At 41.9% G+C, this 18,209-nt stretch overlaps 1 protein-coding gene across 1 annotated transcript in view; it reads left to right on the forward strand.

Moving 5' to 3' along the window:
- Positions 1-18,209, forward strand: part of cc2d2a (coiled-coil and C2 domain containing 2A) — a 183,697-nt gene that overhangs the window by 36,419 nt on the left and 129,069 nt on the right. The window contains exons 7-9 of the mRNA XM_043700613.1: positions 5,804-5,895; positions 9,540-9,641; positions 16,177-16,281. Coding sequence (XP_043556548.1) covers positions 5,804-5,895; positions 9,540-9,641; positions 16,177-16,281 — 299 coding nt within the window. The remainder of the gene's footprint in view (positions 1-5,803; positions 5,896-9,539; positions 9,642-16,176; positions 16,282-18,209) is intronic.

The following is an 18,209-nucleotide window of genomic DNA, read 5'->3' on the forward strand; positions in this document are numbered from 1 at the left end:
TCTTCATCAGTTCTCCTGATGAAGAGCTCATGCTTGTATCGTCAACTCTCCTGCTCTGCAGATGCTACCTGATCTGCTATGCTTTTCCAGCACCACACTTTTTGACTGTGGGAGGAAACCAAAGCATGTGGAGGAAACCCACACAGAGAGACACAGGCCTCCTCTCCATTGGGGAGAGAGGCCGCCTACTTGCAGAATGTTTCAGAGAACACCTCTGGGACACCTGCACCAACCAACCCAAGCACCCTGTGGTTCAACACTTGAACTCCCCCTCCCACTCCGCCAAGGACATGCAGGTCCTTGGCCTCCGTCACCAGACCATGGCAACACGACACCTGGAGGAAGAGCGCCTCATCTTCCACCCAAGAACCTCCAACCACAAGGGATGAATGCAGATTTCTCCAGCTTCATTTCCTCTCCCCTCACCCTCAAACTCAGCACCACCTTCTTGACCTGCAATCTTCTGCCCAACCTCTCCGCCTCCACCCCCTCTCCGGCCTATCACCCTCACCCTCACCTCCTCCCACCTATCGTATTCCCAGCGCCCCTCCCCAAAATTCCCTCCCCCTGACCCTTTATCTCAGCCCACTTGGCACACCAGCCTCATTCCTGAAGCAGGGCTTATGCCCGAAACGTCGATTCTCCTGCTCCTCGGATGCTGCCTGGCCTGCTGTGTTTTTCCAGCACCACATTGTTAATAAGGTGTATGGTGTGTTAGCTTTTATTAGTAGAGGGATTGAGTTTTGCAGCCATGAGATCACGCTGCACTGTACAAAACTTTGGTGCGGCCACACTTGGAACATTGTGTACAGTTCTGGTCGCCACATTATAAAAAGGATGTGGAAGCATTGCAAAAGGTGCAGAGGAGATTTACCAGGATGTTGCCTGGTATGAAGGGAAGGTCTTATAAGGAAAGGCTGAGGGACTTGATGCTGTTTTTGTTGGAGAGAAGAAGATTGAGAGGTGACTTAATAGAGACGTACAAGATGATTACAGGATTAGTTAGGGTGGACGGTGAGAGCTTTTTTCCTTGGACAGTGATGGCTATCACAAGGGGACATAGCTTTAAATTGAGGCGTGATGATATAGATCAGATGTCAGAGGTAGGGTCTTTTTTCAGAACAGTAAGGGTATGGAATGCCCTGCCTGCAACAGTAGTAGACTTGCCAACTTTAAGGGCACTTAAATGGTTATTGGATAAACATATGGGTGATAACGGAATAGTGTAGGTTAGATTGGCTTCAGATTGGTTTCATAGGTCGATGCAACATCGAGAGCCAAAGGGCCTATACTGCGATTTTTCCATCGCAAAATCTGAGGCAGTCTTGCAGCTTGTTGCAGATGATTTTGCAGAGCAGACTGCTGGGCGGGCGATGGGCCTCCTCTACTGGGCAAGTTCACCCTCTTTGGCCTGACCTGATAACAGGCATTTGAATCCCTGGCAGAGAGGGCAGGTGGTGTGGCAAGAGCCTGAGATGATGTCCTTGGGTGCCTGTCTGTCACACCACCTCCTTGCCGGTGTTTAATGGCACTACTTCAGCCCTTGAGGGCTTGGGCGCACCTAAAGGGAGGTCAAGGTTCCTTAGCCCCCTCTCACTGAGCTGGTGAATAAATGTATTGATGGCACAAGTGACGGATTGGCAGTCCTCCTGCAGATACTGATTGCTCTGCTGGACTTGATAGCCCACTGTCTGGACCATGGGGGCAGCTACATGCTCACATACCAGAGCCATGATATTAGATAGAGCCTGCACAGAGTTTTCTGCCCTTTGCTGTCTGTAGATGATCTCTGTCAGTTCTGCTAGACGTTCTCCAGTTGTCCAGGCTTCTCCATCAGCTCATTAATGGTCAAGTCTGGATGTTCCTCGGTCAATCAGACTCCTTCGCCATTTTGTGCTGCTTAGCTGCAGGTCCCTGTCAATGCTGTGCTCACTGGAGCAGGATGTTAAGATTTAGAGATTTGGTTCCATGGTTGATACAGATGGGCGGGACAGCTGGGCTCTTCTATAAATCATGAAAGTGGGATGCTATTTGGAAAAATACAAAGATTGTTAGCATCATGAACCCCCATCCTCACCCAGAGCTTCATTCGGATGTTGGTGCTTAATGTGCAGCTGGGAGCAGCAGCTGGGAGAGTTTCTCATTTGTTGGATGGACCTATCGAATTCCTCCTTAACACAGCACATTCCCTTAGCTGTCCTGCTGCTCGAAGAGTGTCAGGAGCTTCAGGCCAGCTCCTACAACCCCACCCCACCCATATCAACCACCCACCCCCTCTCTGCCAGCCCCACCCACACCCACACCCCAGGTCTGGTTGGGTTTGTGCTTATTGAGCGTATGGGAAGATAAAACATGAGGAGAAATTAGCATGATTACATGAGATATCAATCCCCAGTGCTGCGATTGTTCCCATGTATTATGAGTAAGAAGGATGCAGCATGGTGGAAGTTAGATGCTGAAAAAGGTCCTGAATTATATCATAGAGCACAGAAATAGACCCTTTGCACCTCCATGTCTACTGAACTAATCCCATTTACCTGCAGTTAGTCTTTAGCTTACTATGCCCTGGAATTTTAAGTGCTCATCTGGCTGATACTTGAATATCAAGCTCCTCACCCAATCACACCCCACCTTCTCTTTACGTGCAGCCTTCCCCACCCTCACCCCCACCCCCATTCCTGATGAAGGGTTATACTCAAAACGTTGACTTCTCCATCCCCTGATGCTGCCTGGCTTGCTGTGTTCTTCCAGCTTCCTGCTTTTCTACTTAGAATATAAATAGAGATAAAAAAAAAACTACAGATGCTGGTATTCAATGTCTCATTCTTGTGGTTCTGAGCTGGGAATTTGTTTTGCAGACGTTTCGTCCCCTGTCTAGGTGACATCCTCAGTGTTTGGGAGCCTCCTGTGAAGCACTTCTGTGATGTTTCCTCCGGCATTTATAATCTAGTTGGTGTTCATGGATGCGGATCGTTAGCTGTCTTCCTGTTTGTCCTGTGTAGTGTTTTGTGCAGTCCTTGCATTGGATTTTGTACACTATATTGGTTTTGCTCATGCTGGGTATCGGGTCCTTCGTCCTGGTGAGTTGTTGTCTGAGAGTGGCTGTTGGTTTGTGTGCTGTTATGGGTCCTAGTGGTCGCAGTAGTCTGGCTGTCAGTTCAGAAATGTCTTTAATGTATGGCAGTGTGGCTAGTCCTTTGGGTTGTGGCATGTCCTCATTCCGTTGTCTTTCCCTTAGGCATCTGTTGATGAAATTGCGGGGCTATCTGTTTTTGGCGAATACATTGTATAGGTGTTCTTCTCCCAGACTTAGAATTCTATGTCTCAGCTAATGACAGCAAGCATTCATAAGCTGTCTTCACCACCCTGTCCATCTGTGCTGATACCTTCAGGGATCTTTGGACTTGAACACTGAGTCCCTTTGTTCCTCAGTATTCTTAGGGATCTACCATTCATTGTGTAAATCCCTCTGTTATTAGACCTTCCAAAACGCATCACCGTGCAGTTGTCGGGATTAAATTCCATTTGCCATTGCTCCACCCAATTTGCCAACTGACCAATATCAGACTGAAGCCTGAGACCATGCTCCTCACTGTCAGCCAAACCACCAATTTTTGTGTCATGTATAAACTTACTAATTATAACGACTACATTGACATCCTCGCCATCAGTGTGCATAACAAGTAGCAAGAACCCCAGAACGAACATTATTGTCCACTACAGGTCACAGGCTTCCAATTACAAAAAACAACCCTGCACCATCACCCTATGCCTCTTATTTGTAAGCCATTTTTGGATCCAGTTTGTCAACTTGCCTTGTATTTTACTTTTTGGACCAGCCTTCACATTGGACCTTGTTAAAGGCCTTACTGAAGTCCATGTAAATTACATCAACTGCACTACCCTCATCAATACATTTAGTCACCTTTTCAAAAAACTAATCTAAATTAGTCAGACATGATCTCCCCCGGCCAAATCCATACTGACTATCACTGAGCAATGGGAGAAAGTGAGGACTGCAGATGCTGGAGATCAGAGCTGAAAAATGTGTTGCTGGAAAAGCGCAGCGGGTCAGGCAGCATCCAAGGAGCAGAAGAATCGACGTTTCAGGCTTAAGTCCTTCTTCAGCCCTTTATCACAGAGCAATCCCTGACTATCTAAGTATTGATTAATCCTGTCCTTCAGAATTTTTTTCCCATAATTCCCTACTACTGACATCAGACTAACTCAGTCGATAAGATGTGGAGCTGGGAAGGTACAGCAGGTCAGGCAGCATCGGAGGAGCAGGAAAGTTGACAATTCAGGTCAGGATCCTTCATTAGGATTGGGGAGGGGGAAAGGAGCTGACACGAACTGATCTGTAATGATCAGGCTTATCTCTCCTGCCCTTCTTGAACAAAGGAACCACATTAGCTATTCTCCTGGCATTTTACCTGTGGCCAAGGACATATTTAATATCTGTCAGGGCCCCAGCAATCTCCTCCCTTGCCTCCCACAGCTGATACATCTCAGTATGGGAATTTATACACATTTCTGCCCACGAAAGCATCTAATACGTCCTCCTTATTAATTTCATCATGTTCAAGAACCTTACCAACCCAACTGACATCCCCAGTTACAATGTGAGTACAAATGAGAAGTATTCATTTAGGACCTCACCCCCATCCACTGGCCCCACGCACAGGTTACCCCTTTGGTCATGAATAAATCCCACTCTCTCCCTGGTAATCCTCTTACTCTTAACATAAATATAAAAAGCTATGGAGTTTTCCTTGGCTCCATCTGCCAAAGATATTCTATGGCCCCTCTTTGCCCTCCTAATTTTGTTTTTAAGCGACCTCTTACACTTTTGAAGGACCTTTCCCATTTTTAATGTTCTGTAACTGTCTCTTGGTGACGGCTTTATGGGTCCGAGCCCTAGCAGTGGCGGAGAAGTGGTGGCTTTGTTTGTGGCGAGGTCTTGGGTCCGTATCAGGACTCTGGCGAAGGCAAAGTAGTGTCTGCAGCTGTTGGTGATGTGTGGTCGCTGAGCAGCCCTCTGGCAGCAAGGTTGTGGTTGCGATGGTAGAACGGGGAATCCTGTCAGTGGGTCAACGAGGCAGCAACAGCGGTGGATTTATGGGCCTACAGAGACATTCCTGTAGGCGATGGTGATGGATCAGGGGATGAACAACAAAGTTAGTGTCTCTTCCAGTTATATCTTTTTATTTTTACAATATTCAAAATAGCACCAGAACATGGCGACAGTTAAAGCTTTTCACTGTATTTTCTCTTAAATATAAGTGACAATAATTCAAAAACAAAAAGAAATGCTGCTTTTTCTTTATCAAACTCTCGACATCTTGTCATGCAGTTTTGCTTGGACTTTATGCCCTTGCCCTTTAGAGGAACACATTGGCCCTAAAATTTCACGGTACTACTTTTAAATGACTATTTCTTTCCAAATTTAACTGTAAGTAGTTGTTCCCAGTCTATGTTTGCCAGATTCTGTATGATGATGATGTTGAAATCAGCCTTCCCCCAGTTTGGACACAACTTCTGCACTACCCTTATCCCTTTCTGTATTGACTGGAACTTAACTGTTATGGTCACTGCCCCCAGAGGCTCACCTACTGACCAGCTTCCTTCACTTGGGAATGTGTGCTGATACTCGGAGTCCCACTACTCTGCCAGGGTTGTCACACAAGTTAAATATTTAATCAAATTACACAAAATCCCTAATCTTCCTATGTGATAAACTCATTCAGTATGTTACATTTATGTTAAATTTTTATTGATGGCTATTGTTAATTACTCCTCTCAGCTCTGCCTCCACTTCCTGTACCCACTCCAAGAACAAGTTTCGCTGAATACTCCATGCGAGAGAAAATGAGGGAGAAACTTAAAGCTGCCAGGGTATGTATTGTTTCTGAGGTATCATCATGTTTTCAGTTTTCCCCAGTATTGGCTGTTGGACTTGTACTTCCTTTGTTAGACCCATAGAGTCATAGAGATGTACAGCACGGAAACAGACCCTTCGGTCCAACCTGTCCATGCCGACCAGATATCTCAACCCAGTCTAATCCCACCTGCCAGCACCCAGCCCATATCCCTCCATACCTTTCCTATTCATGTACCCATCCAAATGCCTCTTAAATGTTGTAATTGTACCAGCCAACACCACATCATCTAGCAGCTCATTCCATACATGTACCACCCTCTGCATGAAAAAGTTGCCCCTTAGGTCTCTTTTATATCTTTCCCCTCACCCTAAACCTATGCCCTCTAGTTCTGGACTCCCCGACCCCAGGGAAAAGACTTTGTCTATTTATCCTATCCATGCCCCTCATAATTTTGTAAACCTCTATAAGATAACCCCTCAGCCTCCGACGCTCCAGGGAAAACAGCCTGTTCAACCTCTCCCTATAGCTCAAATCCACCAACCCCGGCAACATCCTTGTAAATCTTTTCGGAACCCTTTCAAGTTTCATAACATCTTTCTGATGTTCTGGAAGGAGACCAGAATTGCACGCAATATTCCAACAGTGGCCTAACCCAACATGACCTCCCAACTCCTGTACTCAATTGATAGTTTTGTTATTAAAATCTTAAACCTTTGAAATTTGTATTTGTTGCAATCAACATTGCAATATCATTACTTAATGCATTTGACCATGCTAAATAACTTTGAAAATATTTTTGTATTAGTTCGATCCTTAATTATTGTAAGTCACAGAGTGTACATCATTGAAATGTACTATGAATAGATGGTATCCTGATAATCTACTGCTGTTTCTTTTTAAAAAAATATAAATCATTCTAATGCTGTTTCTTGAAATTGTAAATCACATGCAACTTTTTGAAAGTTCTGCATTCACTCAGGGAATCCACCATGTAAAAGTCAAAGTGAATGCCTCTGGAAGAAAGTGAACTCAACAGTTCAGTATTTGGATTTTGCAGTAATGAAGCACAAGTTCACTGTTGTGCTTGGCTGTCAGAACAACTCAATTGAATTGCACCATGGCACTAAATATCTGCTGTGCTATTTTACATCATTTGTGTGCTTTGATCAGCCACCCTTTCTCCAGCCATCCAAATTACATGACATTCCAGACTCCACCCTTCAAATCATAGTAGCAGCTGTCTTACGCAAAATGCTGTTAGCTGAGGCAGAGGTTGGAAAAGGCACATCTGGTTTTAAGTGGGGAGGTAGTTGTCCTGTCACTGGACTAGCAGTCCAGACGCTTAGGTCAGGAAAACTGCATTCATATTCCACGATGTCAATAAAATGTGGAATAAGACGCTACCCTTAATAGTGACCACAAATCCATTGTCGATTGTCGTGAAAACTCATCTGGCTCACCACTGTCCTTAGGGAAAAAAATGGACATTCTTACCTGTCTGGTTTACAGACTCAGAGAAATGTGGTTAACTCTTCTTGGCCCTCTGGCAATTAGGGATGGGCAATAAATGCTGACAATACGCATATCACATGTAAGAAAATAAGTATAAAAAAAAGGACTTTCATACCTTTATTTCAGGTTATACTTGGTGCACTCAGTCCCTGAATGTTACAATAAAGTTTTAAAATCTTTAATTCATCAATTGACAGCCTCTAGGTATATAACGATAAGGCTTGATGCACTCCTTAAAATGACCAATCAAATCATTTCACATAGGCTAAATTGTTTTTACTGTTAAATGTTCTGCATTATGATCTGCTTATTAAAGGTTTTACATGGGGAAAAAACATGAGGTGTTCTAAGTGCATTTGCTGAAATGTGCAAAAAGGTAAATGTGAAATTAATTAAAGTAAAGTTCTAGTAATTTTATTTATCTTCAAATGTATATTTATGGCAGGAGAGAAATGGGATGTAACATTCAATATTAAAACAATTGTTATAAAATAATTACCCTACTTTGATAATTTGTTTTGGACTTTTTAGAGCAGACTGCTTAACTTTTCAGTACACATTTTCATAGAATCCCTACAGTGCTGAAAGAGCCATTCAGCCCATCTAGTTTGCATCGGCCCTCTGGAGAGCATCTTCCCCTATCCCTGTAACCCCACACGGTATTTGTTTTACCAGGATTAATCCACCAAACATACAATTCCCTGGACACCACAGGGCAAATTTTAGCCTGGCCGATCCGCCTAACCTGCACATCTTTGGATTGTGGGACGAAAACTAAGCACCCGGAGGAAACCCACACAGACACAGGGAGAATATGCACACTCTGCACAGCCAGTCTCCCAAGGCTGGCATTGAACTCAGGTCCCTAGCACTGTGAAGCAGTAGTGCTAACCACTGTGCTACCTTTGTGGACAATCTTCTACAAATGATCGGCTTAGTGAAACTTTTGCTCTACCTTGGAGTCAGGAAGTATGTTATTTAAGTGGGGATGTGATGTACTTCAATCCTATTGCCTTCCTGCCTCCCCCAGAATTAGTTTCAGGAGGGTCTTTTGAAAATCTTGCAGCAGCCATAACTTATCCAGTAACACTGCTCAGCACAAGAGCTTCCGTCCCTTCGTTGGCTGGCCATTCTTAGTTGGCAAGACCTCCTGTCTTGGGGTCTTGAATCCATGGGAAGGCCCACTGTTGGCTTAGTGGCCCTTCCCAAAATGAAGCCGTGTAGGTCTCTTGCTGACTCGCCAGCTGGTAGGCAAGGGCCCTGATGTACCAGCAAGATACCACTCTCTATTTGTTTGCATCCCACAACTAGACGAGTCCATTTCTTTAGATTTCTTTGTACATGAACTCTTTTGTACATTTCCCAATCAGTTGACCACATGTGCTTAGAGTTTGCAATATTGTATTTCTAGTTCTAACAAAAGGATATCTTGACTAAGGATCAGCTAATGTTTCAAAACGTAGAGTTGAAGTAGATTGATGAGAGCTGGTTCCATTGAATTTGAGGGTATTTTATCTAATTGCATGCACAATGGTGAATTCTTGTGAACATCTGATTAAGCCCTATTGCCTCCTTAACTCAGTAAAACTGCCTTCAGTTTAACCAAGCAATGGAGGATAACTACTTTCCAATGTGGAGTTGATGCATTGTGGGATTGCTGAATGACACAAAAGCCATTGGATTGGTCGTTGAACTTAGAGTTGAAGACAGGTGGCTTGGTTTTATCAGACAGTAATTTTATTGCAGTTGAGTAATACATTCAAAGATACATGTGATACATATGCTGTGGTTCTGTTTGCCGAGCTGAGAATTTGTGTTGCAGACGTTTCGTCCCCTGTCTAGGTGACATCCTCAGTGCTTGGGAGCCTCCTGTAAAGCGTTTCTGTGTTGTTTCCTTCGGCATTTATAGTGGTTTGTCTCTGCCGCTTCCGGTTGTCAGTTCCAGCTGTCCGCTGCAGTGGTCGGTATATTGGGTCCAGGTCAATGTGTTTGTTGATAGGGGACGAAACATCTGCAACACAAATTCCCAGCTCGGCAAACAGAACCACAACAACGAGCACCTGAGTTACAAATCTTCTCACAAATGTGATACATGTATTTTAAGCATTTTGAATTAATATTTATATCATTAAATATATTATTTAGTCTAAAGCACAGAGTGCCATCCAACAAGAGGAAGCAAGTGCACCACCTCAACATCTGACACCTTTCAAAGACCAAACATCAGTCACTCAATTTGACACTGAGGTGAGAAAAGACTGTTAAAAATATTAATAGTTCATATTAATATCCACTTCATATTCATTTTGTTGCTTCATAATTCTGGGATTTCTGTTCACTTCCTATTTGTCAGTTTTTATGTTCCATTTCTTTATGTTGTGCTACTGGATGATATTCTGAACTGAATTTTATGTTTGAATAAAATCTGAATTGGGGTAAAGTTAATAACTTAAGGCAAATCTGAATTGTATATTGATGTTGTGGACTGTTTCTTTAAAACAAAAAGGTTCATTTAAGAGTAAGTTTTCCTTCATAAAGGTAATCTTTTATTCCATCTGTGGTCCACTGCTGGGACTGAGTTTTATACTCCCCCAGGAATGTGTGGCAGGTGACAGGGAGACATTGTGCCAGACGTGCTGTTTTGGTGCCACCCTGCCTCACCCAATGGTACGTGTATTGGGAGAGGTATTGGGAAGCTCAACCAACCTTGGGCTATTTGAGTCCCTTATTAGCCAATTAAAGGCTGCTCTTCACATCGCTCTGCAATTTTGCCACAGCAAGCAGAGTCCGGATTCAGGTTTGAAGCCTACCAGGTCTCACTTCTCAGGTTATTGCTGGGAAATGTGTATGTTCTGCCTTTATATTCCTCCTTTAACACCAGGGAGTTGCTTGGATCATGGAAGTGTATTTCCTGCCGAGATGGGAGCAGGCGTATTGTCTCGAGTTAATTAACACCCCTCAGAAAATTTCAGCAGGTCTGGCAGCATCTGTAAGGAGAGAAAAGAGCTGATGTTTCCAGTCTAACTGACCCTTTGTCAAAGCTCAACTAGCTTAATTGACAGTTTGAGAAGGAGAGGCAAGTGTGCTGGTCTGCACTGTACCTCATTGTTCATCCCTGGGAGAGTGAAAGCAGAGCATCTGGTTGCACACCATTGCCTTGTGTCCCACCTCCAATCTTTTCTCATTAGAACAATGAAGATCTGGCCTTGTGTGAAATATTGGTGATCTCTCCTTGTAGTTATAGTTACAGCTATAGCAAAATTGTTGCAGTGTGCATGACCAGGCTGTGTATGCGAAGTGATGAATCTCATTTGGCAGTCCAGCAGGGCACATATTTATTTGTTTCCCTTTGGAATCGTATAATGGAAATCAGAAGGCCACAGCTGCACTGAAGTAATAAATGATGTTCTGACTGCCAGATCAGAGTTGTTTGCAGAAGATGTGGAAGATATTTCATTAAGATAATTGTCAGCTGGGTATGGAACAAAAAAAATATACAGAGCTATAAAGTGGGACATTGTGCATTCTACTGTAATTGTTATTTACTTTAGAAATCTGGGCCTTATAAACTGATTAACATCTTAACTCTGTAATTTTCTTAGTGCCTCAGCACTTCCCTATTGATGTAAAGCATAAACAGCTTATTTTGAAATTTGTAAATAGAACATTTATACAATGGACAACATGGAATTTTTTATTAGGCAGTACTTTAAACAATCTTCTTAAATGCTTTGAGGTTAGAGTTTACTTTTACTGCCCAATATTTGGTGATCTCATTACAATACTCAGGATTGTAATAATAGAAACTATAGTTTCATGAGTTGGACACTGCAGTGTCTCATAAGCTGTCACGTGCTCCTGAAATGTTGTGATACATGGTATGATGAGCACTCTCGTGAGATATCAAATCATAGACTTCCTACAGTGTGAAAGTAGACCATTCGGCCCATTTGAGCCCATACCAACTTTCCAAAGCACATCCTACCCAGATGTATCCCTCTACCCTGTCCCTGTAACCCCGCATTTCTCATGGCCAATCTACCTAACCTGCATATCTATGGACTGTGGGAGGAAACTGAAGGACCTGGAGGAAACCCACATCGGTACAGGGAGAATGTGGAAACTCCACACAGACAGCTGCTGGAGGCTGGAATGGAACCCGGGTCCCTGGCACTGTGAGGCAGCAGTGTTAATCACTGAGCCACCATGCTGTCCGTCATAGATCATCTGCTTATAAAACACCTGATAGATTTATATTTCCAACTAAAAGGAATAACACTTCAAATGTTAACCAATATTTCATAGCTGTCTTCACACCTTTTTTTTTCTTTTTAGAAAACTATATTTACGTTTTCTTGCCAATAAATTCTCAGAATCTAATCCATTTTGCCTTAAGGAGAGCATGTTTATTCACTATGTCTTCCCTCCAGGTCCTCTCTCCTGCCTTAGACTATGGTTTGAAGTTTTTAGTTAAAATAATAATGAGGCTATCAGTGCTCACCTTTATTAAGAAGTAAATGAGGCAATGTTTGGCATCTACTTATGCACTGTACAGCCTGGAAATGGGGAGATTGCTGTCCGATTCATTTTGATACTCCATAGGCTTGATGACCTCAGTTACTTGTTGAAAGATTCCATGTCATACAATCGTTTTAATGGTTTTTGTAATAGATACTCAGTAAGCACTGTCGAAAATATAGAGTTTGCTTATTCAAAGCAGTTGAATTTTTAACAAGTGATAAGTCTCAGTTGCAGAAAACCTGCACAGCAGTAGAAATTCACTTTTACCAGTGTGGAATCATATTCCTTTTGACAATAACTATTGCAAGAGATTTTAATTTCTTTTTCTTTTGGAATAATTCTTCCTTCTCAATCTCATCTTGTGTTCCTTCCTCTATTCTTTGCATAATGTTACATTAAGGAAAATATTCTAAATTATTGCACCCGGATTCAGTTCGCAGTAATAGGTGATTAGTTGGTGACATACAAAATTGACTGCCCTGTCATAAAGGTTTCTCATCTACAGAGTTGAGAAGTGTGGTGCTGGAAAAACACAGCAGGCCAGGCAGCATCCGAGGAGCAGGAGAATCGACGTTTCGGGCATAAGCCCTTTTTCAGGAGGCCGGAAGAAGGGCTTATGCCCGAAACGTCGATTCTCCTGCTCCTCGGATGCTGTCTGGCCAGCTGTGTTTTTCCAGCACCACACTTCTTAACTCTGGTCTCCAGCATCTGCAGTCCTCACTTTCTTCTTCTCATCTACAGAGTAAGGCCGTGCTGGAATGGTACTTTGTTTTTTGTAAATTGCCATGCAAAAGCCTACATGATGTTTTTAAGCATTATGACTAGTGAGTGGTTTTATTTTTACCATGAACTGTAAAATTCAATTTGAACGCTATTTGTCTTTTATTATTAAGCTAGATTGGAAAAGCTGTGCTTTCTTTGGTGAGGAATCGGCTATTTGAACTGAGAGCGTTCTGCTAATTTGTTAACCTTTGAGTTCATCCTAACAACAATAGGTGTTAGTGACAAGTAGAATGTCCAAAAAAATGTCAATGTGTCACTTGCAGTAAAGAACTTGAGTTCCACTAAAATAAGACCCATTTTGTTGAAGCTAATTGGCTAACACTTATTAGGACAATTTTCAAGAAATCATTTCAGGGGAAAACCAACATTTGAACTGTATGAGGGAAGACTGCTGATTGCTTGGCATGTGGACCTTGATTACCTATGGCAATGCCTCTACCAACGTATCCATTAATGTTGTTTGTTCGCCATTAACAGGAGCTTAACTGTTATTCCAAAATAACATTTTACCCATCAGACAAATGACATAAGCGTATTAAAGAAAGTAGCTACAGAGATTGTGGATGCATTGATAGTAATATTCCAAGAATCCTTGTCTGGAAAAGTCCCATGGGATTGGAAAACTGTCAATGTAAAAGGAAGAGAGACAAAAAACAGGTCAGTTAGCTTAATATCTGTAATTGAGAACAGTTATAAAGGATGTAACAGCAGAGCATTTAGAAATACATCTTTTTAGTTTACTCGGATGTGGGCATTGCTGGCTTGCTTAAGTAGATAAAGGGGAAGCAATGGGTGTAATATATTTGGATTTTCAGAAGGCATTTGATAAGGTACCACACAATGGGCAATTTATTAAGGTATAAGCCATGGTTTTGAAGTTAGTCTATTAGTATGGATAGAGGATCGGCTAACTTAAAAAACAGAATTGGGATAAGGGGAGCATTTTTAAGATGGCAGACTGTAACTAGTGGAATGCCAAAGTGATCAGTGCCGAGACCACAATTATTTACAATATGTATTGATGACTTGGATGAGGAATATCTACGCACTAATGGCCAAGTTTGCAAATGACAAAAATAGGTCGGAAGGCATATGGTGAGGATGACACAAAGACTCTGCGGAGAAACATAGGCAGATTCAGCAAGTGGATAAAATCTTGGCAAATGTAATGCAGGGAAATGTGAGATTATGTGTTTGAGCAAGAGAATAGAGGAGCTAAATATTACTTAAGTGGAGAAAGACAGCAGGAAAATACAGGAGAGAGAGAGAGCTGGGCGTTCTCATCCATGAATAAAAACGCTAACATTCAAGTTTAGTAGTAATAGGGGAGGCAAATGAAGTGTTGGTATGAAAGTAGTGACGCTTTTTAAAACTACAGAGGGCACTTGTCAGACCACAGATAGAATATTGTGAACTATTTTAGGCCCTTTATTTATGGCAAGATAGACTGGCATTGGAGGCAATCTAGAGAAAGTTCACTAGGTTGATGTTGCGAGATGTTGAGCAGGTTAGGCCTGTCCTCACTGCAATTTGCAAGTATGATCTATTGAAACATAATAGATTCTTGGGTGACTTTGCAAGATAAATGTGGAAAGGTTTCCCTTTGTGGGTGAGTCTAAGACCAGAGGGCATAACCTTGAAATAACAGATTGCACATCTTTAAGAAATTAGAAGGAAATCTTTTCTGAAGGTAGTGAACCTGTGAAATTCTTTATTGTGGATAACTGTTCAGGCTGGGTTGTTAAAATACATTCAAGGCTGTGACAAATGGATTTTTAATCAGTAAGGAAATGGAGGATTTTCGGGAGAAGGCAGAAAAGTGAATTGAGGATTCTCTGATCAGCCATGACCTCATTGAATGGCAGAGCAGTATTGATGGGCTGAATGGTCTACTTCCTGTTGCTACATCTGATGGTCTTATTATGATCTTATGAATCTTGTTGTAGATATGATGTCAAATATGTAAGCTATGTTCTTCAATGACTGGTGGATCATCTCTAATAATACATTTTCACACTTTTGCGTCAAGCAAGTTCCAATGATACCCAAAAATGCACCCTTTCAATGTAATATTCAACATTAGAAGTGATTGTACAATTGGATGAAATTTACTGGATAGTTCTGAGGATGTGTAGAAATACACTGACAACCAATTTAGGAATGTCAGTCAGTCCCTCAGTGTGGTGCATTTGCATGTACTGGATATGTTAACACACAGGACTCCTCTTTGCAGACAGCAAGACCACGTACATGCACTGAGCCTATTTCAACTCAACAAGATCGATGACAGCTATTTGCTGCTTTATTTCTCAGACGGTGCCCTGACCAATCAAAGTCGGCCTGGCATTGATTTAAAATTTAGCAAAGTTTGGTTTATATCATTAAGAAGCACCTTTCCAACATTTCTACCAATCAGTGTCCACTTTCAAACGAATCAACATTCTCTTTTTCTGCAGTATAGATATGGGTTTTCTACTTGAATGGTATTCATGCCAATTCTCAATGAGTGCAAGACAAAAACTTTAACAAAGTGTGTTTTCTTCAAGCAAAACTCAAATGTCTGTGTTGCAAGCAATTTGAATTAATACTTTGTCTGACTTTAACCTGCATTTTCCAGAATCTGTGGATTAGATTCTCCATTTTTTGGTGGGGTGAAGGATGTGGAATGGAAACTGAGTGTTTTCCTCACTGCTGCTTACATCACCTGAGTTCGTCCAATCAGCTACCAGATTGTCAATCGGTGGCAGTCCAGTGGAAAAGAAGCCAGTCAGAGCTCCACAAAGGAGCTCCACCTCCAATTGAGGCACTGGTTTGAGAGGTTATGGGTTAGAACAGTAAGGTTGCAAACAAGGAGGCAGTCGTGACTGCAGGTTTTAAAAGTTTCCTGCTCTATTAATCTCTCTTTACACCAATAAAGTATAAAGAAAGCTAAGAAAAGAGTTTAACAATCATGCAGGTGCAGCTAGCTTCATGTTACATTTAGGCATGGTCCCAGTGGCAAGTCTTTTCATCGGCTCATGTGCTGCCTTAGTGTAGCTGCTGGCAAATACTCCCAAATGTTTTCAACCTCTAATGCTCAGAAAATGCTGTGGACAGTGTAAAAATCGGACATGATTGGTCCTTTGGCAATAGCTTGCTAATGAATGGTTTCAGCATGGCAGGCAGGTTACTGACTTAAACGCCTGCCTGTCTTCTGTAACTTCAGAGATTGGCATAATGATGTTGTATTGCTAACCTGATTTCATTGCATCTTATTTTACCTTTTGTGGAGGGTTTGGAGGAACGCAGTCTGCATAGTTTGTAGTGTTAAATCCAGTGCAAGGTACATCTAACTCCTTGTTAGCCAAATTTTAGTTGATTTTATTTTACCAGAAGTCATATAAGGATCCTGCTGTGACCCCAAATCACATTGCTAGCAGTTAGGAACTAAATGTTATGTGATAATGGAGTCGATGTAATGTTATTGTTATATGTTCAGGTGGATGAAGAGGACATGAAGACAGCAGGAGTTGATGAATTACCCCATCCGTCTTCAAAAGTGAGGTTTCGTGAAATAGCAAATAAAATAAAGCAGAAATCTAAGGCAAGTTTTCCATATTAAATCATACAAGTTTTCTTTCATGTTTTAAATTATATGCATGCTTTGCAGTTAAATTAACTCAAATTAACATTTGCAGTATTTAATATAATTGGAGCTTGGAAGCCAGCACACATTTTTGAGTTGATCACTGCCTTCTGCATGATTATTCCAAATTTTCTGGAGTTTGGCGAGGATGGAGCAAGAGGTTTTTTTGCCTTTAGGCATACAGTGAGCAGGAAATTGAAATAAAACACAATCTGCCCCACCAAGACTCTTTGCTAAATCAAGTTGAGATCTTCTGCTTTTCCTCCTGTCCCAGCCCCACCAAACCACCCTTTTGTCCCTATATAGCATCAGAAATCTCATGCACAGAGTTAGTATGAGTTGTTAAGGGAATTGCAGAAGATCTTATTTGTTAATTTTATAAACATATCACGGATTTTCAACAATCCTGGGTGTACTAATAGCTACATAAACAATCAATTTAAGATAATCAGTTGAACTTGTAATGTGGATCATTGACATTTGTTAGAAGTGACATACTTTCATAAATAGGGACCTGTTCTCTGTGAACAAAAGAAATTTGTTCAAGTTGCTCCTTTTTGAAATACCACTAAGCTTGAGAAACCTACTGATTCCTGTTTTCTCCATGATAAGCTCTGTTGACTAGTCAATTCTTCAGCATCCTTTTCTCCTCTATTGTAAACTTGAATGATTGTTTGAAATTTGGCATTATTAAATTTGTCCTAAGAGTACAAAATGAAAAAAAAAGGCAACATATTTTTCTTTTCAGCAATATTCAAGATCTATACCACTAAACAACTGCTTTAAATGATTATGGTTAACAATATTGCTTTAAATGGGGTGGCATAGTGGCTCAGTGGTTCGTACTACTGCCTCACAGCACCAGGGTCCCAGGTTCGATTCCAGCCTCGGGCAACTGTCTGTGTGGAGTTTTCACATTCTCCCCGTGTCTGCGTGGATTTCCTCCAGGTGCTCCGGTTTCCTCCCACAGCCCAAGGACCTGCAGGTCAGGTGAATTGGCCATGCTAAATTGCCCATCGTGTGAGGTAGTAGTCAGAGGGAAATGGGTCTGGCTGGGTTATTCTTCAGAGGGTCGGTATGGACTTGTTGGGCCACACTGTAGGGAATCTAATCTAAAGGATGTCAGAATTCTGTGTAATCAGCATTTTGGAACCATGATTCTATCCAGTTTCTAGCAAATATCATTACTTTCCCCCTTTAACCTGATCCCTTATTTTTTTCAAAATTTTAAAATTGTCAGCAATTTTGTGTCAGATTGCTTTAATATTCTTCTCCATGCCTTGTTTCACAGCTCTTTAAACTGATAATGTTAGGCCCAATTTCTTTCCTTACTGTCATTCCTTTTATTTGTTTCCTGTTACTTAATGCTTTGGTCTGTGAACAATTTGTTTGGATCACTTTTATCAGTTTTATCATAACCTGTTTAACTTCCATGATTTGAGTACAAAAAACTCTTGCATTTCAATGCAATACTGAAGGAATGCTGTTTTGGCAGAAGGGCTGATTTTCAGATGAGATGTTAAACAGAGGTTTACTCATCTTTCTCAAGTTGATATGATCCTGGAATACTATTTCAACAAAGAATAAGGGTATTATCCCAGCACTCTGCCCGAGATTTATTCCTCAATCAACATCGCACAGAAAGAGATTATTCGCTCATTATTACATTGTGGGCAGCACGGTGGCACAGTGGTTAGCACTGCTGCCTCGCAGCGCCAGAGACCCGGGTTCAATTCCCGCCTCAGGCGACTGACTGTGTGGAGTTTGCACATTCTCCCCGTGTCTGCGTGGGTTTCCTCCGGGTGCTCCGGTTTCCTCCCACAGTCCAAAGATGTGCAGGTCAGGTGAATTGGCCATGCTAAATTGTCCGTAATGTTAGGTAAGGG

This window comes from Chiloscyllium plagiosum, chromosome 1 (assembly GCF_004010195.1).
Source record: "Chiloscyllium plagiosum isolate BGI_BamShark_2017 chromosome 1, ASM401019v2, whole genome shotgun sequence".
In the NCBI taxonomy this organism is placed as follows: Eukaryota; Metazoa; Chordata; class Chondrichthyes; order Orectolobiformes; family Hemiscylliidae; genus Chiloscyllium; species Chiloscyllium plagiosum.